Below are 27982 nucleotides of genomic sequence, written 5' to 3'. Positions count from 1 at the left end.
CAACATGGATTGGTACACTGAGATTCTGCAGAAAAATAAACAGGCAGCAACGTAGTGCTTGCAGACATCCAGCCAGAGGCTTGTGACACATACAGTAGTACTTTCCCCACTGTCTCTGCCTAAGCCACGATTTTAGTCCAAAATCTGCCTATACCATACTAGCAGTGTCAGGCAGACTTCTATTGCAGTCGATGACAGGAGGCTCAAAGAGTCTGAAAGTTTAAAACGCTGGTATAGAAAAGGCACGTGTGCTATGAGCCTAAAACTCAATGATCCACCAACTGATATTTGAGGTAAAGGGGAAATGGCTAATTCTATTAAACTATAAATGATGTGAAAGTATGACATGTGAAATGTAAAACAATCCACTGATTTCAATGTATCTGCAACAAGTACTGTATAAGATTTCTCATTTTGTTATGTTTTATTAAACTGTAGAGATTTAAAGGAGACATATGGCAAAACTGAAAATCCCACATATATTGTAGGTAGTAATGAATACTATGTTGAGCTGGTTTCACTCTGGGCTAAAATTTAGATAAAATTACAATTATCTTTAGAAATGTTGCCTTTATTGGAGCACCCAATAGATCTGTTATGGTCCCTATCTGGGTTTCAAATGAGGGGTGAGAGTGTTCCAACGATCCCTGTCAGAAGCACAGTGGGAGGGGGACAGCCAATCACAGCCTTGCAGGCACACAAGCAAAGACAGGCTTCAGTTCCCTATCAGGTCAGCCTTGCTGCTGATTGGTTCCTATCCTACAGTGCAGTGTGCTGAGTGTCGCCGGCTCCCCTGCACAGTTTGGTAAAAGAAGGTAGCAAAAAGTGGAACAGAATGGCGGAACTAGTAGGTTTTCCTGCTTTTTGCAGTAATTGTCAATAAACCAGCTTGAGAACACACTTTTTAAACCAGATTCTTTCTATATTTAAAAGAGAATATTGCACTGGCACATTCTTGCTTTTATACACCATCGGGGGAACGTAATAAAAGTTGCAAAGAGCAAAACAATTAACACCAATAAGAATAAAAATCCACATCTCGCAATGTAATATTGTTCCTTAAACTGTTATTACATTGCAAATTTTAAGTGCTTGAAGGTGTCGTAATCTTTTGGAGCAAACATAACGACTTTTTCAGTAAGACGTTTTATTACATTACCTGCACATTGGCGCAAACTATAAAATTCACAAACGGTCTTACACTGTCGGAAGTGGTCGTTAAACAGTTTCCGCGTTCGCAAAAGCTATATTAAATTCGCGCAAAGCAAAACTTTTTGCATTGCAAATAGTTTTTCCGTTACCGACTTTTGTTACATTCCCCCGCATATGTCCCTTTCACAATTTTGCAATTTGCCTTTAGGATGTCTGCAGCACCTTACAATTTTTTCTCTTGCAATTACATGTTGTTTTTCAGCGTGAAGCATTCCAGCAATTTTATTTAGAAGAAGCAACAACAATCTCCAGGCTAATAAGTCCCAGAGCAACCACTGGGCACAATGCTGGGTGTTCTGAAAATGTTTTATATAAATCATGAAGTGCTGAAGGATAATTCTCAAGAGATTGCTTGTACAGACAGAAAAATCAGAACACTGAGAGACCTTTCCTTTCGGCAGCCTCACACATATGAGAGATCCCCCAATTACTGCAGTCTGAATACGACCAGCCTTAATTAGCACTCACCCAGCATTCACATGGAAAACCTGCCCTGTTTCTTTTGATGAATAAATGTATCTGTCCTAGTTACAATTATGTAGGGTGCAAAAGTGGAGAAATTGCATTCTAATACATATAAGGAATCAAGCTGAAATTGGCTGAAGATTCCTTTGATTCTTTGCACAACTGCAACAACACAGGAAGGAAGCAACACTGACTGGATGCTCTCAAAAATCACTTGCTGACTTATTCTCTTGCCTGTAATCGTAATCTCTTGGGTACAACATCATTATTTTATTTATCATTGGTTATTTATATAGTGCAGACACATCTACGCAGTTCTCTACAGATATTTTGCATCTTTCACATGCCCCAGAAGAGTTGATGATCTAAGATCCCTATTACATTCACACAATTACATTTTAGCAGGAGCCAGTTAACCTGCCTGTATGTTTTGGATTATGGGAGGAAACCCACCTATACAAACTCAACGCAGATAGACCCAGGCTGGAATAGAACTCAAGGTCCTAGCACTGCATGGCTGTAATGCTTTCCCAAATTCTTTCCTAAGGAAAAAGTCTATAATCTCTAAATTGAACATAGGTGCACAAGTGCAGTTGCCAATAGTAGCCAACCAGCAATAACCTTTGAACAGTCTACTACAGGTTGCTATGTGTAGCTGCACTGGTGCACTTATAATACCTACATTTATAATTCAGCTCCATTGTGAATAGTAAGTATAAAACAGAACATGTTAAAATTGATATTATAGAGCATCTGCTCAGTAGCATATACTTACCATACGTTCATGAGGATCATCCGTTTCAGCAGCTTTATCTAACAGCTCGCTGTATTCAAGTTCTTCACACAGGTGTTGTAAAGTATTGAGGGGCTCATTTAATTCCACTGGCATGGAAACCTTGGACAAGTCTTTGCCAATGTTATTTCTCAAGATATTCCACAAGTTGATATTGCTGGTATCTGGCGATGGAGCAGGGAGGCAAGTTCGCCGGCCTGTCCTAAAGGCTCCACCTAATAGCTCTCCATTCAGAACTAAATGAGAACAGAAACAGAGCACAGTTATGTATATGTAACACAAGGATGAATTTCAATGTTAATATCGACAAAAAAAACATATAAATTACATAATAAATTATATATAAACATATAAATGTGAAATTTTGTTTCAAACTTGTCATCTTAATTTAAAGGCAATATACATTTTAGTATGATGTAGACATTAGTATTCTAAGACGTTTTATAATTGGTATTCATTTTACATTTCTGTTTTTTTTAAATTGTAACTGCTATTGTGTTGCCAGCAAGTTAATCTTTGCAAGCAAAACTATTAACAATTGATAGTTGTTATGAAAACATGAGTAGACTGCTGTGCTGGACACACATTCTGTGGGTTATTTATAAACACTGGGCAAATTTGCACCTGGGCAGTAACCCATGGCAACCAATCAGATGATTGCATTCATTGTTCAACCTATAGCTGGCTGTACTAAGCTAATTACTAATCATTACTATGGGTTACTGCCCATGTACAAAATTGTCCAGTGTTTATAAATAATCCCCATTATTGTGTTATCTTCAGTTTAGGAGATGTGCCAGTTAGACTGTGCTGCATTACAAGTAACTGTCTGAAAAGAAGAAAATAGAAGGTCCACTTATGGCCTGACTCAATGCTTCTCTAGACTAATAGGCTTACATTTCCACAGTCAGGGCTGAACTGACCTCATGGCATAGTTAACACTTCTATAATATTTAAAAAAAAAAATAGGATCATAGTCTCAAATAAAATGTGTTTATGGTTGTCCCTGCAAAGGGACACTATAATAGAAAGAAATATTTTGTATCATGCTTTGTAATGTGCCATAAAGACCCATTTGTTTGAGAAGGGGATCTTGTCAACCACCAATGGCTGTAAAAAGTATAAAAACCACAATTAAAAAAAGTATGCCTCGTACAACGCACCAATTTTGGCCAGCATCTCAACCGATAAAAATATTGCTTGTTAAATTTAGGGGAGATCTTTAACATGATTAGGGAGGAGCTTGTTTGTGCATTTTGAATAATTTCTAGAACAGTTGTAATTTCATTATGTAGAGTCTCTAAGCAATTTTTCTATTATCTATTCTGTTATATAATGTTTTCATTCAAGATTATTGACTGGCTGGGGGTTGATAGCTAGCTAGTTAGCTACAGGAACTTGAACTTCTGTTTTAAAGAACATATTTTGGCATAGTAGACCCAAATAATGCTCTAGTCAAAAATAATTGTGTTTTTTGCTGTTATTGGTGCTTTAGCAGTGAAGGTTATTTGAGGAGTGTAGCCCCACCAGTGTGCATGTGAGAATAAACAAAAGAACTTCCTGTACAAGTTGTTTTCAAGAAAAGAGCTGGAAATTAATGATATAATGGTATAAAGCCAAAAAAACACAGACTCACAGGATAGACATTTTCCAGATGCTATAGTAACAAAAATATAGTTTTAGTGAAGGTTTTGACTTTTGGTAGTTATTGTAATTCCAAATAAAAGAGAATAATTTGGGAATGTGTGCCATATTTATCAAAAATGATGATAATTTTAAATAGGACTAAACTAGATTCCGAGGTCATCACACTGCTGAGGCTGCTTAAAATTCCAGTTCAGTTCAAATGCAGGGGATGAAATGTTCAAAACAGAGGCTCTTTGCAGAATAGTGTAAGGATTTCCAACCCCACCCCCAGAGTGATACTCAGTACCTCTTTAAAGGTGAAAGTACATTTAAATTTAACAGTTTAATTAAATCTAATCTTGTTTAGGGTGTTCCCAAAGGGTTTTAAATTAAGGTTTTGCTGAAGGGTTTTTAAGGTGTTTCAGTGCTTTTAGGTATCATATAGAGTTTTTTCCCAAAGGTTTTAGTACCTATGGTTTAGTATCTATGGCTAAGAGGATACAAGTGTGTAGAGTTTTTATACCTAATTATTTTAGGGTTGTTTTTTAACACTGTTAGGAGGAAATATCTAGGGCTTTCCTGGAGGATTTTATGGTTAGCTTTGTTTGTCTCCATGGATGGTTTTAGGAGGCAGTGATGTTTGCAGTAAAGTATTGTTGATAACTTCCAATTTACAGGAAGAAAAGTCTTGGTTAAGGCACTTCAGATTCATAAAATGGAAAGTAGGTTTACCACATTTTATCTAGTTCTTGTTTCTAATTTATACTGAAGGGCATACAACAAAAAAACTATCTAATTATGTTCTCAAAGAACAACTAAAACCTCACACAGAAGATTTTCTTACTGCTTTAGCCCAACTCTGCAATACAGCAGCCCTCTCACAATAAAATGTACATTCCAAAATGCTGCATACAGTAGATTATTACGAGTGCTGAACATTGTCAGTTCTGGCATTTGGTGTTGGTGTTATGGCTCCTGCTCATTTTTATATGTGCTGATATGAAAAGAATGAGTGATCTGTCCGCACTATTCATAACTTATTTCCAGTTAAATTTTCATAAAAGCAAGATAAGCCTTACAGGTGAGATTTATCTTTCATTTAACTATTTTGACCACACTAGGAACAGACTTTCTTCAGAATGTACAATACACCGTATCACTATAATGCATGATATCCTGAACAGATTATCTCCCTCGTATGAATTCAGCAAATAGAGAGACACCTCATTTTCATTGTTTATGGATGACTTTCTGCTGTTGATAAGGAATCTTTGATTTAAGTGCGCACAGCCCACAATCATGCACACAAAGACATCTATCTCAATATTAAAATAATTCATAAATGTTTGTATACAGTACTTTGACGAGACACGTTGTCTGCAACACTAGTGTTGTCTTCTGAGATATTGTCACTGACATCGCTGATGTACGATTCATCATCTGAGGCCTGGAAGCAAGGAAATGAAGTAAAGACAAGGTATAAAGCAGAGGAGCCTGAGCAGACAGCAAGAGAATCAGTGCTTAGTGATAAATTGGCCCCTATTATTAAAATCACAGAGATAATTGCCTATTGGGTTTATTTAATGTTGAAATTATTTTCTAGTAGACAACATATGAAGATCCAAATTACAGAAAGATCCGTTATAGGGAAAGCCCCAGGTCCAGAGAATTCTGGATAACAGGTCCCATACCTGTATGCAATACATTTGAGAGGTCATGCTAGGAACTACTTTTGCACTTCCTCCATTAGAACTTCTTAAGGTCATGCTAAACCATAAGACATTTGCACAAAATAAAAAAAACAAATATACAAAAAATTATAATAGACATTTATAAGCCATCTGAGCGTGCTCCTCACAAGGGACCTCATTTGCATGAATGTATGTACAACTTTATTTATATATGCAGCGCTGTACAATTTTACAATATAGAAAAGTACACACAGGGAAGACAACATTATAATAAATATTAGTAAATAAATAATCAAGTTTTAATATATAGCAATTAAGTGGCGTGGTAAAGAAAAATTAGAAAGGAATTCCTACTCTGTAGAGCTTACAATCGATGTGTGTGGATAACATACAGAGAGCAAAGTTTCATTTAGAAATGACATGAGAAATATTCTTCATTTATGTTCACTGAACTAGAGTAGTCACATGGAAAAATATGATTAGTTGCATCTGAGTTTCATTAAAAAAAACAAGGAATGTAAGAACCTGTGTTACATATGAAGTTCAAAGCCACCTTTGGATACATTTTTTTAATAGTAGAAGACCTTTCTTTCTCACAGTCCATCACTAATAGGACCTACTGCATCAAACTGCATGAAATAAAAGGTGGTCTTATTAACTAGGCACTACATATGGATATTGGCAGATAATATAATATTATTGTGACTTTAAATATGTTTTAAGTACCTTAAATCACTCTAATCTGACCATTTGCCATTCTGCAGTTCTCGGCTGGTTAACATAGCCATGCCTAGACTAATACTTTGAAGTAGCACTTGACTGTAGTTCTTGTTATAGCCTCCCAAATAAACCAAACCTCTTGTACCTTGATAAATGAAGAACCATAATATATCTATTGGTATAGTGCTTTAGTGTCTCGTTATTTAGCATTCTACGTTTGTTATGTAAGCTGCATTTGGAATATCAACGCAGCCATCTACAAACCTTTAATGTGATTTACCACTTTCTCCAATCTATACATTCTGCTTGTTTTTTTTACCAACTAGAACAAACCCTGTAATGGATATATAAACCACTCATTTCTCCCCTCATATATTGCATAGTAAACAGCAATGATTGCTGTAAAAGCCTTAGATGAATGTCATCAATTTTATTGCAATACTATGCAGCAGTAAGTATATTAAAGCTGAATGGATCGACATTTATGCAGGAGCAATAGACCTTTCATAATAAATGCTATATGTCATTTTGTCAGCATTACACAATAAAGGCTGATACCAGTAGTATTTAATCTGAGTTCCTAACAGGGCATAAAGTGGAGCATTACATTGGTGGAGAAAAGTGGAGCAGTGGAGAAAGGAAGGAGTAGTTAAAGGCCTTGAAGAAAGAGGGGCTGGAGTGAGAACCTAAGAGGAAAGGAAATAAATCTATTGGCCGAAAAAGGGAGAAAAGGGAGAAGCTATTGTGCAATTGTAATAATGGCACACAGAAGAGAAGACATTAGGCAAAAGTATATTTGTAATGAAGAATATTCAGAGGACTCTAAAATAGACCATAATTTATGAGAGTATGCTATGGCCTTTTATGTGCAGGGAACATGTTTTTTTTCTGCACTGTAGTGGCTGTTCCTATATTATTAGTTGTACTCAGACAATCTCCATAGAACCTAACAGAATTCCTAGTTGTATAAGAATTGTAAGGTGTTATGTTTGCCTTTTTAAATGCAGAAAGTACCAGTGCAAGTATTGTGTTAACTATAATCTTCTGTAGTATAACAACTAAAATGTTTTTGAAAACGTATTTGGCAAAAATAATATAAATGCAAGTTATACACTAAATGGCAATGTGTTGGGAGTTTCCTTAAATGAAAAGGATCTAGGGGTCTTTGTAGATAACACGTTGTCTAATTCTGGGCAGTGTCATTCTGTGGCTACTAAAGCAAATAAAGTTCTGTCTTGCATAAAAAAGGGCATTAACTCAAGGGATGAAAACATAATTATGCCTCTTTATAGGTCCCTGGTAAGGCCTCATCTGGAGTATGCAGTTCAGTTTTGGACTCCAGTCCTTAAGAGGGATATAAATGAGCTGGAGAGAGTGCAGAGACGTGCAACTAAATTGGTTAGAGGGACGGAAGACTTAAATTATGAGGGTAGACTGTCAAGGTTGGGGTTGTTTTCTCTGGAAAAAAGGCGCTTGCGAGGGGACATGATTACACTTTACAAGTACATTAGAGGACATTATAGACAAATGGCAGGGGACCTTTTTACCCATAAAGTGGATCACCGTACCAGAGGCCACCCCTTTAGACTAGAAGAAAAGAACTTTCATTTGAAGCAACGTAGAGGGTTCTTCACAGTCAGGACAGTGAGGTTGTGGAATGCACTGCCGGGTGATGTTGTGATGGCTGATTCAGTTAATGCCTTTAAGAATGGCTTGGATGATTTTTTGGACAGACATAATATTAAAGGCTATTGTGATACTAAACTCTATAGTTAATATAGGTATGGGTATATAGAATTTTAATTAAAAGTAGGGAGGGGTGTGTGTATGGATGCTGGGTTTTCATTTGGAGGGGTTGAACTTGATGGACTTTGTCTTTTTTCAACCCAATTTAACTATGTAACTATGTAACTATGTAACTATGTATTCCATTTGACTCCTTTACTCCACCCCATCCCCCAATCATTTTGTATTCCATAATCTATTTCCTCCTCTCTTCTTCAGAACTGTCTTTTTATTTTCTATCCCTCCTCCTTTGCTTCCATTAGTATTAGGGATGCACCAAATCCAGGATTCAGTTTGGTATTTGGCCAGGATTTGGGTTGGGCAATGGCAATTGAATTTTAGTTTACTGACCTCATTTTCTGAAGAGCTTGCTGACAGAAGCACTTCTTGAGCATCAAAGAATTCAGACACAGATTCGGACATAGACAATCTGCCTTCATTGGACACCTGCTGTGATAAGGGCAGACTAACGTGCATTTGTTCACAAGACTGCAACCAAAACAAAAACTAGAATTATATTTCATAGAAAGATATGTCCGCACTACATAGACTATAGAAGTGAAACATGGCAAAAGAAAATAAATATTAATGTCATAATTCTGGGGCCATGATAATTCCTTGAAGATCCACATCCATTCTATGGACCCCTAGTTGCAGAATAGGCCCCTGAAGGTACTCTATACATTAATAAGAGAATTTGTCAAGGGGACAAGATGGATCAGTAGGGTAATTAAAAGGTTATAAAGTGCTTATTTTTTTTTATTCTCTAAGACAGATCAAGCACGTTCTTAGGAAGGAACAAGCAGGGAACTGAGATGTGCAGAACATCAGTCTTGGCTTGTGCTGGCCCAGTGCCTGCAAGCTACAACACCGCAGGAGAGGTATGTGCCTATGTTCACTGCACCCCCTTCCCCCAATGTTGCACCTAGGCATATACCTCTGCTGCCTACAACTAGCTCTCCACTCATTTCCTTACCTCATCTGGACTCGCAATAATGTTGACACTAACAACTTGATCAGATATAACTGACTCTGTATGTATTCTATTCAGTCTGCTCCTCAGTTCAGAATTGTGATTCAGTGCCTGCAAAAAAGAATTAGACAGTTATTAATAAAGAATGAAGGAAAATTAGGATTGTTATTGACTGACTAATCCTGGAATAAGTCAATCTTAATATAGACAATATCAATCATTTATTCAAACATAAAGTAAATATATCCTATTTAAAAAATATTTATCAGAACACAAGCTTTAGGCAAGCTCCAGCTTGTACATTGCCTGTTGGGTACGTTTGAGTTAATGATGATGTGTAACAAACTGTCCTTCTTTGCTTTATCCTGAAATTGACAAAATGTAAAAATTGGTGGAGTGGTGAAATTTCACCAAATGCATTGGAGTCAATGGGAGTTTTATTCTTGCACAAAATGCATTGGAGTCAGTTGACAGTTTTTCTCAACTGCAATTGTTTTCTAGCACAAAATTTATTTATTTTTTGCTACTCACAAAAAATTGCATCCAGCAAAATAATGTTGCTCATATTAGGAAGTTGCAGGTAGAATTGGGTAGCCTATCCAAGTGAGAAAAATTGCAAATTGTGGATCTGGGTTGAGGTCTTAGACCCACGCAGGCTCCACACTGTGGATTTGCAGACTGCATTGGAGCACTTTAAGTTTACTCCTTCTGTAGAGGGCCATAGAGAACATGGATGTTGAAACCCTATAAACCTTGCCCTGATATATCCAAAAAAAAAGTGAATATAAATTTCCTTGGTGTCAACCTAACACCCACCATGCAGATTTATACAAAATGCTGTATATGCAATGATCGAGAGGCTAATAATACAAATTATATTGTATGTTAAATCCTCTGCAGCTGCACTTCCTTACTCCTTAAAAATGATTTAAAATAAATAAGAGTGTACAGTTTCTCCTGTCTTGAATCCATCATTATCTGTTGTGGTCTAGTAATCTCACTCATCTAGTTAATGCAAAGTTCTGTGGGATTCTTAGACTTTCCACTTATTTAATATTGGTCAATCAAACATCATCTGAGCAACTGTGGCTTTTTCTTGGCAAGACAGTAAGCAACTTGTTACAATGTAGATATCACTAATATTAGCCGACACCTGCAACCCAAAGGTTCGGTCACTTAATCTATCTGTGTATAAGTAAAAGTAATCAAATAAGTACTTACTTTAACCACAAATACACAAACATTGCTAATTGTTTTCAAGAGCAAACTCTTGGCATTCTTGGCACTCTTGGTAGCCTCACTGATGTCTTTTCGCAGACTTAGATATATTTCTGCCATGCTGTGGCACCCCCAAAACTGCAGTAGCAAATCAAAACCATATCTCCATACTGTCAATAGAGGATCCCCCTTACAGTTGGGAAGTCTTATATATAATCTGGCTCTCATCAAACATCTGAGGTTTATTATCGCATGAAATCGTTTGTAAAATAAAAGAGCATCAGTACCTGAGAGAGTGACTGTCTGAGGCGAGCAATCTGTGTGTTCTGGCCACTGTAATCCTGATCGGAAACCATCTGCTTCATCTTCTCCTTCTCGATGGCAATAGTGTTATAGGCAGATTTTAAAAGAGAATGGACTGAAAAGAAATATTAGGAGATGTTCAACAATATGGCAACAACAACAAGATTTACCAAAACTGCATTATGAAGGTTTATGTTTTTTGGATTATTTAAAAAGGGTTAGGGGTCATTCTTGACTCTGGATCTGGAGGATCTTGCACTCTACACTAAGTGCTGGATGAAAAATCAGCATCAGGAAGTGCGGTCTTTACCGCCTGCATTAGGTGTTCGTTCCACAGTAACATGTAGGGGGCGGCCTGTTGCTTCACCAATTTGGACAGTGGGTAAAATCTGAGGAGCCAATGTATCTAACTATTTTTTTTTTAGTATGTGCCTTCTTAACTACTGGCTGTAGCGCTTCTACCTGGAGTCTTACTGCATGTAAATTCTACATCTGTATCACTGTTCTAATTTTACAAAGGAGCATCTACTTGGCCTGTTCTGTATATAGCATAGTATAAAGAATTAAGTATAAAGAATTTTTATTCTCATGAGCGTTCCCCTTTAAGCCTGACAGCAAAGGCTATATGGAATTGGCTCATTAAAAAGATCTCAGTCCTGGAGTTAGCTCCTTGTCTTTTCCTAGTCACTCTATATACCAAAATCACAAGTACTGTACAACAACAACACACAATGTACATCAACATTCCATTTGTTACAACGATCCTTTAACTGTACCTTTTTGAGCAATTAGGCAAAATTCTTCCTGCAGTTTTGTGTAATCAGATGCAAATTCCAGGGCATCAACTACATGACTTGGAGGATTTTGGAACTCTATATCTGCGTAGAGGTTTGGGTTGGAGGCATGCAGGCGTACAGGAGTCATTGAAGCACTGTGAGGAACCTAGTAAATACAAAGAGTAGCACATGACTCTTATGATTACAGACACATATTTTCATTGATTATGTTATTATGGTCTAACCATTAATTAGATATTGCATCACATGCAGTTCGCTGGTTATTAAAAGCCTTTACTATGCACTGAAGCAATTGCACCTAAATAGCATTCAAGTGGCCTGCTTTATGAACACAGGAGCTTAATAGCACAAGTACATAGGTAAAGCAGTATATGGAGGCATCCTATAACATTTATAGGAACATGGGAGCCAAACTGCCAAGAACATTTGTCAGTAACAACCAATCCGGTCTTTGCTTTCATTTCATAGACTATACATTGTAAAAACGAGTTGCTAATTGGTTGCAATTAGCAAGTGCACTATAGTCTTATGTTGCTGCTCTTTTTCTCTGTTTTAGGAATAATTAAGATTATAGCTTGTGTTTATATACAGTAGGAGGAGAGAGAGAGCAAGCATGCATCAGAAATTGGCAACATTGGGGGAGAGCACTTGTAAAACACAGTACAGTGTAACTTCAACAAAGACACAAGTAACAATGACAGGTACACATGGAAAAGCAATGGAAAAGTCTTTGAGTGCACAGTTATTTAGTTTTGTTAGCATATTTCAGTCTTTGTAGTAGGGCACATCCCTGAGTACCAATGACAAAACTAACTTACAGTGTTACAAAAATATTCTGCTGTAGAATTAGAGTAGAGTTACATGTTATTCCTCTGCAGAAACCTGAACAGTCCAGCAACCAATAGAACAGCTTCAAAGAAAACATCTGATTTGATGAAATGGTGTACTAGACAAATGGGGGATGAAATGGGTTACTAGACTTAAAATCTGTTTTCAAATGAACTGATTAAATCATTAGGTTTTCAGTTTCTTAATTTACATTATACAATAGTAGTTACTAGATGAGAAGGCCAAAACTTACAGGTAAAATGATCTACAAACAAAGACAAGAGGTCCCTTGCACTCACCCATAATCAATATGCTAAGGACATTAATACATTATTGGGGGAATGTAATAAAAGTCGGTAACGGAAAAAATATTCACAATGTGAAAAGTTATGCCTCTGTGTGAACAAATTTGCCTTTGTGCGAATTGAACCCGGAAAGTGTTTAGTGACCACTTCTGACAGTGGAAAAAGGTTTGAGAATTTTATAGTTAGCGCCAGTGTGCAGTGAATGTATTAAAACTTACTTAAAAAGTTATGTTTGCTCCAAAAGATTACGACAACCTTCAAGTACTTCTTAAAAATGGGCAATGCGCAATTAAAATGGGCAATGCGCAATTAAAATTTGCAATGTACAGTTTAAGGAAAAGTATTACATTGTGAAATGTACTTTTTATTCTTATTTGTGCTAATTGTTTTGCTCTTTGCGACTTTTATTACATTCCCCCATAAGTGCATTAAGCTACCAAAAAAAGATGAGCTTCCAATTTATATGGGGATTTGAACAATATTTGGTGTTACTGTGCTTGGCCTGTATTAGCCAGATGCATCCATTTCTTATTCTCCGCACACAATTACCAAATGCTAACTGCTAATTCATTACTATAAGTTACTGAATCAAGGGAAACCTTCGTCGTGTTACTACGCTGCATATAAATGGCAGTCTTTAAGGAAAACTGCGAGTGTTAAAGCCATTTTCCTAACCAATGCTAAAATTAAAGTTGCCATTGAAAAACAGATTCATGTGTATCCACACTGGAGCTAGTTTACATTGGAGGGGCAGAATTTATGTCTTGCAGATTGATACTTTACTACTGTTTTCCATGTATTACCATGTATTGCATTTGCCATGGGTATGCAAGGCATGGGTATGCAAGGCCATGGGTATGGAAGACAGCCACAAGGCATCGCCCTCCAAACTATGCCTAGCATAGTCTTTCTTTTAAACGTAGCTATCGTCCTGTCTTCTTCCCCTTGGAAGCTTTAATGAGGAAATATATCATTAACGTAACCGTGACACATCTAAATTGAAGTCACTATCCTGGCCAGGCCAAACTCATAGCTTACTTGATTGGTTACTCTTGGAAGGGGATTTACGAGAGATTATCAGTGTACCTGAAGTTGTATTTTTGCATCTTTGCTGACACTTTTTGTTCTCCATCTCCTCGTTGCTCGCTTGTCTTTCTTTGATATATCTACACAGTTAGCCTATATTGCACAAACAGTTAAGAGGAACAGAATGCTATTAAAGACACAAGAAAAGACAGGCCACACAGACAGTACATTAGTAAGCAGAGGATGTGAGTGACAGGGGCTGTGTGCTTAGCTCTCCAGACTAGATGGGAATACAGCCAATAAAGGTGTGACGTTAACAAGACATCCATGTGCATGAAAAGCATAGAAATAAATAACCTGCAGAGTGCAAGATAGTGGCACAAAGCTTTAATAGTCAGCTGTAAACTTTTCAACAGAACATAACCTAATTGAGCCAAAAAACTGGTCCTTTTTAAAAAAAAACAAGGAACACCTGATTTACTGGCGAAGCCAATACATTTGGCACCGCCTGCTAAATCCAATTGCTAAACATCGTTAAGGATCAATCAGCTCCTTCTAAATCAATCTAATTCAGATTGATCCCATCAGAAAACTTGTTCAAAATCGGTACTGATCAAATGGACAGGAAAAATACTTAAATGAATGTAAACACTGCCCATAGTCTACTATGGCATCTGAGATATTGAACCCTTAAAGGTTATGGACAATGGTTTTGATCAAATTGGTATATCAAATTTTTTTAAGTTAAATTGATTGACTGAATCAAAATCCCAGCAAAGTTTAAATGGATAGGAATTCTGCAGTAAATATGAGCTCAATGGCAGTTACTGGTCATAAAAAAATATAGGGGATTCGTAAATCTGCCCCTTTAAGCATTTTTGAGAATATAGAAGTGTCATTTATTATCCCCAAACACAAGTACACCTGCACCTTGCTCTGGATTACAAAATAAATAATATGCAAAGGGTAAAATAGCAGCAGTACAAAGATTTTAAGCCTGGAAAATAGATCGAGAACATTTGGGTTCACACCCACCTTTGAGTACAAAATGTGTCCACACTCCCCAAACTCATAACTTGAAAATATATTAAACAATAAATGCAAAGGAATTACGATAAGTACGATAAATAAACATTTATTGCATTTGGCCATCTGTCTGCTCAAGCCCCAACTGTTTTGATTCTTACAGATTGGAAATTCATGATGTAGCCTCTGTTTTCAGGGTATGTGGAATATTGGAGGAACCTAGCAGCATCACTAAACAATGTATGTCCATTGCAGGTGACATTGTAATTGGTCACACTCTCTTTCTTTATGGAGATTATATATCAGTAATGCTGATCAATTAGTGGTTTTTATTTTCTCAAAGAAGTAGTTCAGGCGGCACGCGGGAAAAATATAAAGAGGTTTATTGTATCATGGGTAACAATATCGCCTTACGATAGGGATCTATCACAGTTGGAACGGTGGTGGCTGAGCACACGGAGCTCATAGAGCTAATTGGAGAGATTGATGCAGTGGGGGTGAGTCTTGAGCGGTCACCATTTCATTGACGTCCTTTTTTATGTTCTACCTAAAAAAGTTGTAACATTATTTTTATAAGAAAATAAGAACGATGTAGCTCCGCCGTGCACTCGGTCCTCTGAAAGAAAGCTTTTAAGGAAAGGCAGACAAACCCGCAGGTCTCCAGGGAGCCATCTGTGCTAATAACCCAACAAAAGGATTCTACATTAAATAAAGATTATATAAAATCTAATTCATATAAAAAGGACACATTGCAGTACAAGGACAAGGCAACCCTCCTTGCTGGTTTCGGGCCATAACACTAGACCAGTTTCCATCTGGAAATGCATCTTTTTGTTTAAAAAAAGTAATTTAGCCCTTGTATTAGAGGCAGAGTATGCAGATATTGGCAGCACTAAGGGCAGCCATACGGAGCAATCCCTCCATTCTCTGCCTCTGGGGGCTGTTTTTTTCAAAGCAGAAAGAATGTAAATTGGGGGAATATAAAGGCTCATTTATTTTTTCAAATACATATTGTCTTTTTTTGGGGGGGGGGGGCAATGCTAAAATGCGCATACACAGGCCTGTGAAATAGAGTATTGTGTATGTTCCATGCAAAGAATGTTGAAGGGGGGCCTACAGAGAATAAGAAAACAGTAACTTGTACTTGATCAAAACTAGATATAATTAATCCTTGTTGGAAGCAAAACCAGCCTATTGTTTTTTTTTTAATGTTTACATGATTTTCGAGTAGACTTAAGGTATGAAGATCCAAATTACGGAAAGACCCATTATCCCGAACATAACAGGGGCCATACCTGTATATGAAAGCAATAGTATGTCAGGGATCATAGCTCAGAACATTATTTCACAACCATCATTTCTGTGAACATAGAAACATTCAATTTTGGCGAGAATGGAGATCCTTTTCCCCAAAAACTTTATAAAGACACAATATAATGCATTATTTGTCTATTAAGTTAGGTTTTACCTGCATGTCAATAAAATTTGGTGCTGATTGAGTTCTCTGCAGCAATTCCAGATTGTGGAGAAGTTTGCTGAGTTCTATTAAGCTGGACTGGCATTGGGCCAGGTCTAGAAAACAAACACAGAAAAGCTAAATAGTAAAACTGCCTTAACTCATTCAATTCTATTTCTTATAAGTAGACAATTTAAAATACACATATTTATGGAGATAACTGCAACTGTTCTGGGGGGCAAAGATATACAGATACTGTTTATGTGGTCTTTTACAAATATTTAGCTTTTGTCCCTCCCTGAATGCAGTGCTGGCCATGCTGGATCTTGCCAAATATTCTCCAAATATTCTCCATTCCATGAGGAAGATGTGAATTTGGCTTAAACACCCGAACATCTAAAAGGTGTTCTTCACTAGAAATGGTGTGGGCTACAGATACACCTATGATGTGCTTGTTCTTCAGGTGAGCAATTTGACCTTCCTAACATGGTTCTGTAAGAGACTAAATAAGTTGCTTCCTAAAGTCAAATGAATAATGGCTGCAAGAGCTGTTCAGATCTACTTTTAATGGTTTCCTTTCTAGTGGCATATCCAGCACTTGTTTGAATTATAATCCAGTGGGGAGCAATTATCTGATGTATTATTAAAATAATAATATAACATATAAAGCTTTAGCCAGAGTATTTTTATTTTAAAATGTACTACATAAGCTTTCCAGTATCCCTACTGTATGTTTTATAGAGACCAGACATACTGTCACTTCTACCTTTTCTCTTGAACCTTTTTCATTGTAAACAATTTTATAACAGTCTAGTGTGCTTGAGATAGTTAAGATAGTTCAAAATATCACCTTTAGCCGCAAAGGCTGACCTACAGAATCAGTAATCTACATAGAAAATCCCTGCTGTTAGATCCATAAAACTGGATGAAAGTACTTTAATCTGAATATAACCATTTACAGATGCTATAAAAAGATGAAGTATCCATCTGTATCGTAATAATGAGGTTCTTTTCAGCTCCAGTTCTCTGTCAACTTACATATTATCATATCATTTATTTCTTGGAAATTTACATTTTGGTAATGGAGGTATTAGCGAATTCTGCTAGATTCACTTGCCAGATCTAGAAATACATACCCTCTGCACATTTATCCATCTCTTCTGAATCCAGTAACCATGCGGCAACCTTGCTCTGACCTGTTGTACATGTTGCGGGTAGGCTGTTACTGGATGGGATGGGGGATTGCCACAAAAAGTTATTCTGTGGTGCCTGTGAAAGAATGGAAAGAAAATGTACTGTACATCTGTCCTATATATATATTCTACTGTGAAATAATAGGATTTAGAATATTATAAAAATCAAGAGGTTGGGGCCTTTTCTGTAAAAGAAAAATACCCACCTCAATGGTAAATGCTACACTAAAGTTTATATCCCTATATATTAAAAAAAAGCATAACATTTCACCCAGGTGCAATAACCAATAGCAACCAAAAAGATGTTTGTTTTTGAACAAGTGACCAGTAAATGCTACCTTCTGATTGAGAGGAGGTGATTGCACTTGTAGCAAAAGTTGCACCATTTATTACAATGTACAATAGTGTTTCCAAGGCAGCTTGGGTCTTAACATCAATTAAAGAGTTTTCATTTTTGGTTTAACTGGTCCTTTATATGCATGTGTAATGTGGAAGTACTTGGAATGACATGATGTTTGTAATGGGTCTCTTTATCAATTCTCCTCTAGGAAGAAAGGGTTTATCCACTCCCTAATGCAGCAATTATCAAACAATCCCCAACCTCCTTGGGGTGGCCTGAAGCAGCGGTAAGGGGAGCTAAGTCTAAGAGCTAATTAAGGTAATATTTTTGAAGAGAGACTATTATTTTCTCATGTAAACCTGGAAACTTAGCTTGACAGTTAATTATTTTGAGATCTGGGCTGAAAATGTATATCTTGTCCTATATTCTTGGCACAATGCTTTTATAAATCTATAGGAGATCTTGAATTGAAAAAGTTCAGCAACCACCCTAATAAATGGCCATCATTCCAGTGTGCCCTTTTAAGGTAGAGATCTGGATAATTGATTAATCTACCTAAGACATCAATTCAATTAATGATCATCTGATCATCACCATACAGACAGTAATGTTTATGTTCATTCAAAAATCATTAATGTCTCTGTAGCATTGTGCACCAAACCTGTAACGGGAATGTAGCATTGTGCACCTTTAAGACAACTTTAAGGAAAAGGGTGAATGTATTTGCCTTTTGTTTTAATCGTTAACTATGAAAATATAGAAAGAGGCGTTTTGATTGTGTGAAACCTTCTCAGAGGGTTTACAGTCCATTTAAAGGAACAGTTCAGTGTAAATATAACATCTGGGTAAATATATAGATTGCTCAAAATAAAAAATGTTTCTGATATAGTTAGTTATGACCCATGTGGCCCCCCTCAAGTCGCTGACTGGTTACATGACTGTATTTTTTGCACAGCCTATCTATTTACCCAGTTTTTATTTTAATACTGAACAATTCCTATTAGTATTCAAGCACTACAAACACAAAAGTAAAACAACCCCATTATCTCATATTGTGCACTTCATGTTTGGGCTGACAACCATCATTATTGGTTGTTAGTATCCAAATTGAAGTCACCACTGCAATCTAACCAATTAATTGACTGTACAAATAGGGGCTTGTTAAAGTAAGCAAAACCTTGCCCCTTAAGGTGCAGTTCATGTAGCAATTCATTTCCATCTTGTTGGCACCTCTGGAATTAGGTGCAGTGTTCACGACAATGGAAGTATGAACCTGTCACCTTCACAAATGGAAAGTACTGGACTTTTGATACTCCACATGTACTTTGTAATATGCACTGCCATCATGGTTCTTTACCAAACCCCATATGTGACCCACCATCGCTCTCTCCCGTACTCGTTGCACTTCTCTGTACCCTAAGGCACACATCTAACTGTGAGCATGCTGAGATATGCATTATATTACAGTGTACAGGTACATGCTGTTGAGTGCAGTTACAGGTTTCTCTGCATTAGTACTTCTGTAATTCATATGTTTGGTTACAGAACATTATTAGGAAGCAATTAATCATTCCTATGTAGGTGCACTTAGCCCTACTTTTTTGCCTTTGCCACAGGGCAGAAAAGCTTGTAACCAACTGTAAATGGCAAGAAGTAGTACATGGACAGGTATCAAAACATTATTTTGAGCAACTCATTCAACTTGGTCTAAAACTGCTTTCTTTGAACTGCAAGACACTTCTATTTAAATCTTATTGGAATGGAATTATACACTGAACCAAATATAAAAAGAGAACATGAACTTTAGCACTATTGTGTCGCTTGATTCTTATACACTGGTTTGGGAAGTGACTGCGTTGTTCTCCAAAAATATTACAACAGGCAAAATGATTTCTTTCTGTGGCTTTGTGCTCTATATCCAGGATTCCATGTCAGAGCTTTCTTGCAAGATGTGGTCTAATTCTGACTTTTGGAGGCTGATTTACTAAAACTAAACTCAGTTTTTATGAAAAGAAAGTCGACCAGAAACCCTTCCATGTATTGAACTCATTTATCAATATTTTTTCTGGAAAAAAGTTTTAATTCATACCGAAAACTCGATTTTATCGAATTTCTGCTGCAAATTATCGGGTGAAAACCCAGAATTTTTTGCATTATCCAGTGCAGATCACAATGTCAAGAAGCAACTTTAGGGACATCTGCCATTGACTTCTACATGACCTTGACAGGTTTGAGATAGAGTATTTTCGGATTTGGATTTTAAACAGCTTTTTCAGTATGATAAATGTCTAAAAATTTGAGTTTTTATTTTTCCACAAAAAATTTGAGCTGCCCCTAAAAAATTCAACCAGAAAAAAATCGAAGTTTAATAAATTGTCCCTCAAATGTGACTTTTAGACAGATCAAGGGACATAGAACTTGATACTGGTCATCCTCATGATCTGTAAGGAGTGGATCACTTTTCTGTGCCATTGTGTCCTCATCACATTGCTAATGAGCTCCATGCTCACACATTTGAGGTTTCATGTATGATGCAGTGATAACATTTGTGGTTTGCTTTTTGCTTTACTCCCAACAGCTGTATTGAGCACACTCATAACCTCTGTGCACTTCTGTCAAAGGGATTCATTTAATACCCTCAGATGTTAGCAATATGAAAATTATTTTTTATTTTTTAAAGACCATTGTGTCCCAAGAATCTGCAAGAAGGAACGAACAAAAGTTCAGCCTTATCTCAAATGAGAGCCATTTGTTTGAAGATTATACATTTGAACCACTTTGAAGAAAAGCACTGCATATACTTGGTTAGCGTCTTCTTTTCTGAAGCTCCATGTTAGGAAATGAAATTGAAGTGGTGGACTCAAGCTGCATTTTAATCTTGAAAGGAGTCTGGACTTTTTCTAGTAACCAATTTCCCAGAGAGAGCCTGTGACTCATATTAGTAATACATTTATAAATGATTAATTCTACTTTTCTTCTCCGTGATTTCTAGACTGTAATGTTTAAGTCTTGCTTGCAGGGGCTTAAAAGAAAAACGACACATATCACATAGATGTATTTGAATCATATAAGGAAAATATGTTCCCCTACTGTACTGTTTATATTTATAAGGTTAAAATTTACCAAGAAATTCTAGAACCATACGATGAGTTATATAGGGACTAATGTTCCTAATAAGAAGTTCACGTGTCTACAGGTGCTTTTATACAGGTCGTGGGACTTCTAATATCCTTATTTTACACAGGAGATTGTTTTATGTTATTATAATGCATTATTATAATTATTTTTTATAATGAACAAGTGACGTGATAAAACAACATCACTAAATACTAATTGCAGCTGATGACATCACTAAGCACGATTTTTAAGGATATATTTTATAGGTTATAAATGTACAAACTGTACATTGCAAGCTTCTAATGGTCTATTCTTTGCATATTGAGAAACATTACCAATGTGAATGTAGCAGGTTCCTGCTTAACCAGTTCAAAACAACATGTAGATTTAATAATCATCATGTCAATAATTCATGATTTATTGAGCTACTTCTTCATTTACCACACGCATCTTGCCACTTACGGCATGTGGGACTGAATCTTCCAAGATTTAATATGACTGTGGAGAAGCCAGGAGGTTGGATCACCAAAGATACCCCTGTAGGGACCTATAGGATCTGTTAGGCTCCTATAGAGTTAAATCCCTACCCTCTTTCTTTACTCTTTTGTTATTGGGTTAAGCCCCTGTAACTGTCATTTAGTACACCATTAGTTATTGGTCAAAGGGTGTAATACCATTTCCTGCCACACTGCTATATAGTGTGTGTAGGGAGTGGCCTCTTCCTCTTTGGCTCCTGGTGTCTGTGCTGCTAGGTGTTTCCCATTGAGCCTGGGATCACCAAGGCCCAGTAAAGCCATTCGCCCCAAAGGGACCTGCACCTTTGGTGATTGAGTCAGGGACCAGGTAACTCTGTGAACAAGATTAGCTATCATTAGGTAGATCTTTAATAGACTCTCCAGGAGTGAGAAAGTCAGCTTTATATAGCATGAGCAGCTGTGTGCTCCATCAAGGATAGTAGCAGGGAGTAGCTTCCCAAAGGCTTCTTGTTTGCCTTTAGTGCAGGGACTCAGTGGATAGGGTGTTAGGCTTTAGACTTTGTCTCTATCCAATATACAATAATTCAGAAGACTAGACTGAGATATGAATGTTGTGGTGCTCTATCCGGAAACCTTGCTGCATAAATAGGTTTCAATATTCCATGTAGAAGATAAAAAATTAGATGGCAAATAAAGTAGATGGTTTATTCAACAAATGCAAAGAATTTGTTGAATAAATCTCTGCACAACGTTTTGGAGGTACAACCTCCTTTCTCAAGCTCTTGAGAAAGGAGGTTGTACCTCCGAAACGTTGTGCAGAGATATCAAATAAACCACTGAATTTGTAGCACAATTGCTGAAGTGTGTGCCATCTGATTTTTTATTTTCTATTTAGATTTCGTCTGCCTAACTGCTCCACTGGTGATCCCGATCCCCACAGAGGTATATCTGTCTTCTAGGAATTGATGTACACTTGACTACTATGCCTTATGGAAGTGACAGTCTTCATTGTGCTGTATCATCTTCTGCTATCCTCCCTCCTCTGTGATATGCTATACCTACATCATCTCCTGGATGAGTAAACCTGTGGTCACTTGCATTTGCATTTGTTGAATAAACCATCTATTTTATTTGCACCAAAGAACCTCCTGGCGTCCAATCAATCTATTTTTGTATACAGTAGCCTGTGTTGTGTAGTTATACTACATCTTAAAGGGATAGCTTCCACTTGGCAAAGGCCCTGACCCTGTTGTGTAAGTCACATGTAGCCAATGCTTTATCATGCTAGTGGGTATTTGTCTAAATACAGCCAAAGAGGTGATACACCTCAATTAAAATATTCCACTGTGCCCCCTAGTAGATGTTCTAAAATAAAATGACAAAGGCAACAGAGACCACCACTTATCAGTAACACAATGTTTTACAGAGTATCTTTCTCCATACTAACATGTCGTGCCAGTCATAAACTGGAATCTCTATAGGGCAAGCACATTCTGCAGCCTCAGTAAGTAAAAATATGTTCTGTGCGGCAAAACATTCAGATGGGAACAACAGACACATTAGAGAGGGCAGTTCTATCATTAGACTGCGGTGCAGCTTTTTCCTCTGCAGAGAACATTTCTAAACCATCCCTGTGATGCAATGTGGCCACACATGACTGATTCTCATTGCTAGAGCCATGCTGGTGCCACTGCATGAACTGTAACACAGGACTGAGCTTCCATTCATTCACAAAGCACTCACTGATCTGTCATCATTTTTCTGACATTTCTTTATAAAAAGGTTTTACAACATCTCTGTCTGGCTCCAGGCACCAGTACAAATGGCATATATCCCAACTCTGTCTAATGCACTCCCAAATGGATCTGCCCTGATGCTACCAAAAATGCAAAACGTCATAACCTTTATCTTTAATGAACCTATCCCCTCACCAGCCTCTAAAGCTTACATTATATCTGAATCCTTTTTGACTGTCCAATGCAATGGCACAACTGCAACGTATTAAGCCACCCAGTATTGCAATATTTGACATCCCACGCTTAATATAAAATATATCACTCAAACCGAAAATGTTATGTTATACAGTACATCTCAAAATGGGGCTGTGATAAACAAACCCATGGACCAGGGCTTTTATCCCTGCACATCATTCTAATTATTTCTAGACATTGTCAGACTGGCTTGCCAAAGTATCAGAGGTTTTCTAGTAGGGAATCTCTATACTGGGGCACAAGTTTAGGACATTTCACACCAACCCTTTTTTTATAATTATATAAGCCTATATAACCTCTATGCCATCTGGCTCTGTCTCGCCCATCAAATTGTTGCTGATAGTGGGCCCAGGATGTGTTCTGATGCACACTTGGAGGCCCAGCCTGTCAATGTCTTAATGAAGACAAAAAACAGCACTGACCTAAGATAAGGGTGCAAACTACAAGGCACCCATTTTTACACCCCACCATTCCTAAATGAGTGCTTTAAAAGTCACAAATATAAGTTTTAAAGGCATCACTAATGAAAGTGGAAAATGCTAATGTAGCTATTTGTTCAGCATTTGTGGTTTGTTAAAAACAGAAAATAGATGCAACCACTGCATAACAAATTCCCTTGGAGATATGTTAATGAGGAAAGCTATGTTTACTACTTAATGGATGAAACCAGGCAGTGTTGGGCCAAGTTATAGCTGCTGCTTGATGAGCCCCCGGTGGTGCAGTTGGGGAGAGATACATGTGGAGGTGGCTTAGGTCAGTCTCAGAACTTTCGTTCTCTTTTAATGGCTATTACCTAGGCATGATATTACCTGTCACGTGAAAGAATATATATTAAACGAACATGAATTTCTCATTATAGATGTGTACATAAATATAAATGTAAAACTATGCAATAACTATGTATGTCGGCTCATATTTCTATAAAGTATCTGAAGCATAGTTCTATGGATACCTTTCCCTCAGGTACTGTGACATTTGCTGCTGGTGAGGACTCCGTAGTCGATGTTGATGGAAACATATGTAGACTGGCATCTCTAGGTGACCTCACTATTTCATTCTGACGGTAAAGTCTGTGATGGCGTAATTTTGATACCCAAGAATCAAAAGTATCCTGAGATTTTACCTAAAGAAAATAAATAAATTAAATAATACTGTAGACAAACTTTGCTTTAATTCCATGAGCATTTATTCTATTTCACTATCTTCTATCTTCTGAAATAGAATAATGTATAAAGTATACAAGCACAATTAAACAAAACCTCAACATTCTTTTAAATAATTAGTCACAATAAATATGCTGACTGACTGTTTCGTTCTTCCTGTGCACATGGTTGGTAATTGCCACCAGAAAGCCAAGGAAAGGAAGTGACTCAGTCAGACAGGGTAGCCACCAAATAAATCCCAAAAACCACACTGCTTATACAACTTGTATTAATTCCTTTCAAGAATATGCATTGGGAGAAGTAACACACACACACTCCTATACAGGCACTACAATTTGAAGAATTGTGCCTCTCTTTGCTATTCCATCTTCATGAAATTTGAATTGGAAAAAACGTATTTCATTGTACACTTTAAAATACCGGGACTGATATACAGATATGGGACCTGTTATTCCAAACCCTTGAGACCTGGGGCTTTCCAGATAATAGATCTTTCCATAATTTGGATATTCATACCTTAAGTCTACTAGAAAATCATTCAAACATTAAATAAACCCAATAGGCTGGCTTTGCTTCCAATAAGGATTAATATTATATTTTAGTTTGGATCAAGTACAAGGTACTATTTTATTATTTCAGAGAAAAGGGAAATTTGGATAAAATTGAGTCTATGGGAGATGGTCTCTCCGTAATTTGGAGCTTTCTGGATAACGGGTTTCTAGATAACAGATCCTCTACCTAACATCAGTGCTAAATTTCATCAGCATAGTAGCAACCAAGTTGCCTGTTTCATGTATAATACCCCAGAACACACAACAAGATAAATACAGTTTCATACATCCACCATCTACAGTATATATTCTTTTTTGAGTGGGTTTTCTTTTCTATGTATTCTTTTTTCCATTGGAAGTTATCACTTTTACAGTACTGTATTTTTTTAAAAGACGGAATGATATTGTTCGGTCAGTGATTCAAGCCAACATAATATTATTTGTTCAATTAAGCATTCTAGGTTGTCTGGTTTAAATAATTCACATATTTCAGCCAGGAAAGCTCCAGTCTCCAAAATGTAAGATGCATTTTTCATGACAAAAGTTTTATCCCAGATGACAACATGGAATATGTGTGTTGTATATGGGAAACTTACTTTAAGATGATAAATATTCTCCTCTGTGTCCAAATCTATTCTCCGAGCCTTCTTCTTGATTGACATCACAGACAGGCCAACATCTATACTTCCATGTAACTTACCCTTCTGTGTCTGAAAACAACATAACAAGGAAGAAAATGATTGACTGTAGCATGGACCCCTGATGAGATAAAATCTGTTTACAGGCAAGAATTTAAGTTTGCTCCAGTTCTAGTAACCCGTACTAGATATTTGCTTTCAAACAGCAGGATAGTAAATGTTACTTGCTTATTGGTTATTTTAGGTTACTAGAACTAAGGAAAATGTTGCACCTATTATTACACAGGGCCAGAATTAAAGGCAAGCATCAGCGGCACCTGCCTAGGGCACAACTATTTATGTAAAGGTGAGAAAATATGTTTTTTTTGTGATATAAACACCATTTGAGCAACTCATGGTTAGAAGAGCTCCTGGGTGTAGATATGCATTCTTGCATTGAGTACCAAAGATCCCTGGCCTAGATATGTTATTATATTATCCATTTAGGGCTATGGTATTTGAAGCAATAGAGAACAAAGAGCTGCTACCTTCCTGGAATCCCATTTAATTGAATGGGAACAACTGTGGGTCACCCAATTCCTGCGTTTTGTGTTGGACAACCATGACATTGACTTCATTGCTGCATGAGAAATAGCCCTTGCAGTCATTTAGCTTGTTTGAACTACCCAACATCGCATTCTCAGACGGTTCTTAAATGATATAGGTCAGGCTTGATTAAATCCCATGTCGGCCTTAATTTTCCATGAATTAATATTATATAATTTGTTTTGACACCCAGCTGTAAGAATATACATACTGTATACTGCAACAGTAAACTCTGAGTGTGCACATACAAATAACACAGTTTCCACCATATTGGTTTCATTACAGTTACAGACCATGCTCTGATTATGTGTAATAGCAGAACAGCCTTCAGTGCAGGGATACATTATATAAAGCTTTCTGAATGATGAATAAAAATCTAGATCACTCTTCTAAAAAGAAATGCAATCTGTACTTACATCGATTGGTGATTTGGAATACTTCAATATACCATTATCCAGGACAAAAAATCTCTAAAATATATAAAATAAATCACTCAATTAGGTTTTCGCAAGCAATAAAAACATTCATAACAATTAACTGGCCCACTGCAAAATCACTGATCTTTGTTTGTTGCTCAGATCACTAACCCAAATAACCAGATGTCAATTGTGTTTTACAACTTCTAGTAAAGCAAAGCAGAAAGGCAATAACTTACATCTGCAGAGCTTATTTTACAAGTAAATGTTCCCTTTATTCTGAGAGGCATGGAAGAATTTTGGAGCTACAATACCTTGTGCCAGCCTTTTAAAGGCCACTTTCTTTTCTTCAACATAAACCCTTCATGTTTCTCTGGTTTTTGGACACTTGACTGTCCAATCTTCAGTCCCTCTATGATTTCCCAACTGTCAGCTTCCTGGAAAAAAAATCCAAGCATCCATGAAGAGCAATGCAGCATGAAATGGTAAGAGGTAGTGATTACACTCAAACGAGGTCACACTTTTAGATCAGTGACCAGACTTCAGCTACAGCACTGTGATTCTTTACTGGGAGAAGATTACATGGAGGTCATAATGGAGGTTACTGAAAGAACTGCTAATAACAAGTAAGAGTAATGTACAGTCTACATATGTTAAAGCATATTTTGCTGGTAGAAGGGTCAAATTGAAAAGAACAAGTAACAATAGGACATGAAGTCTCCCATTACAAATATCATCATGTGAAGGGCCTCTGCATTACAGAAACAGCTTCTGTACTGTTACAGTGAATATACTGTATAACAAATTGATATTCTGGTGTGGTTAATACTACAATTCAATGACTACCTGTCTGTTTCGGGCTTACTAAGAGCATGCTCCATGAAGGAGCCTGGGCACTGGACTAGACCAACCCTGATGCTACCATCCCTGCTGTGCTCCTCTGCATAACAAAGAAATGTGTAACTGTTTAGACTGCAGAATCCCACTTACAGTACAAGAAACAATACTCTTTGTTTGACCCTTGTGATATTTCTATAATTATGCAAACATCTGATATTACCAATACATTTAGCAATGTTTTGAGTCCAAGAGATAATATATGTTCTATCTGGTTTTAAATTGAATACCAGTGGGCAAACTAGGGAGTCTCCAGACCCCCTCCAGAAAATGATGCAGTTACGCCATGCCACTCTTCAACATCACCCACTTCAATCTCAAAGAAAATGTTAATAGCTGTAAAATAGCACTAAATGGCATGGACAGGTGTGTTATGAACGAAATAAAGAAA

General features: G+C 37.0%; 1 protein-coding gene across 2 annotated transcripts in view; it reads right to left on the bottom strand.

Annotated features, from left to right (window-relative positions):
- The window catches only part of osbpl6.L (oxysterol binding protein like 6 L homeolog), a 122741-nt gene that overhangs the window by 25358 nt on the left and 69401 nt on the right, over positions 1–27982 (bottom strand). The window contains exons 3-15 of one of the 2 annotated variants that reach the window (XM_018235945.2): positions 27009–27131; positions 26695–26748; positions 25652–25765; positions 24294–24464; positions 17361–17493; positions 16237–16340; positions 13803–13895; positions 11563–11728; positions 10771–10901; positions 9269–9376; positions 8644–8781; positions 5456–5543; positions 2453–2706 (exon numbers count right to left, since the gene is read on the bottom strand). In XM_018235945.2, the coding sequence (XP_018091434.1) occupies positions 2453–2706; positions 5456–5543; positions 8644–8781; positions 9269–9376; positions 10771–10901; positions 11563–11728; positions 13803–13895; positions 16237–16340; positions 17361–17493; positions 24294–24464; positions 25652–25765; positions 26695–26748; positions 27009–27131 (1677 nt within the window). The remainder of the gene's footprint in view (positions 1–2452; positions 2707–5455; positions 5544–8643; positions 8782–9268; positions 9377–10770; positions 10902–11562; positions 11729–13802; positions 13896–16236; positions 16341–17360; positions 17494–24293; positions 24465–25651; positions 25766–26694; positions 26749–27008; positions 27132–27982) is intronic. The other variant, XM_018235946.2, reaches the window with a different exon arrangement.

The sequence above is a fragment of the Xenopus laevis genome, chromosome 9_10L (genome assembly GCF_017654675.1).
Source record: "Xenopus laevis strain J_2021 chromosome 9_10L, Xenopus_laevis_v10.1, whole genome shotgun sequence".
Classification (NCBI taxonomy): Eukaryota; Metazoa; Chordata; class Amphibia; order Anura; family Pipidae; genus Xenopus; species Xenopus laevis.
Note: the sequence above shows the minus strand (reverse complement) of the source record. Positions and strands in the feature narration are given on the sequence as shown.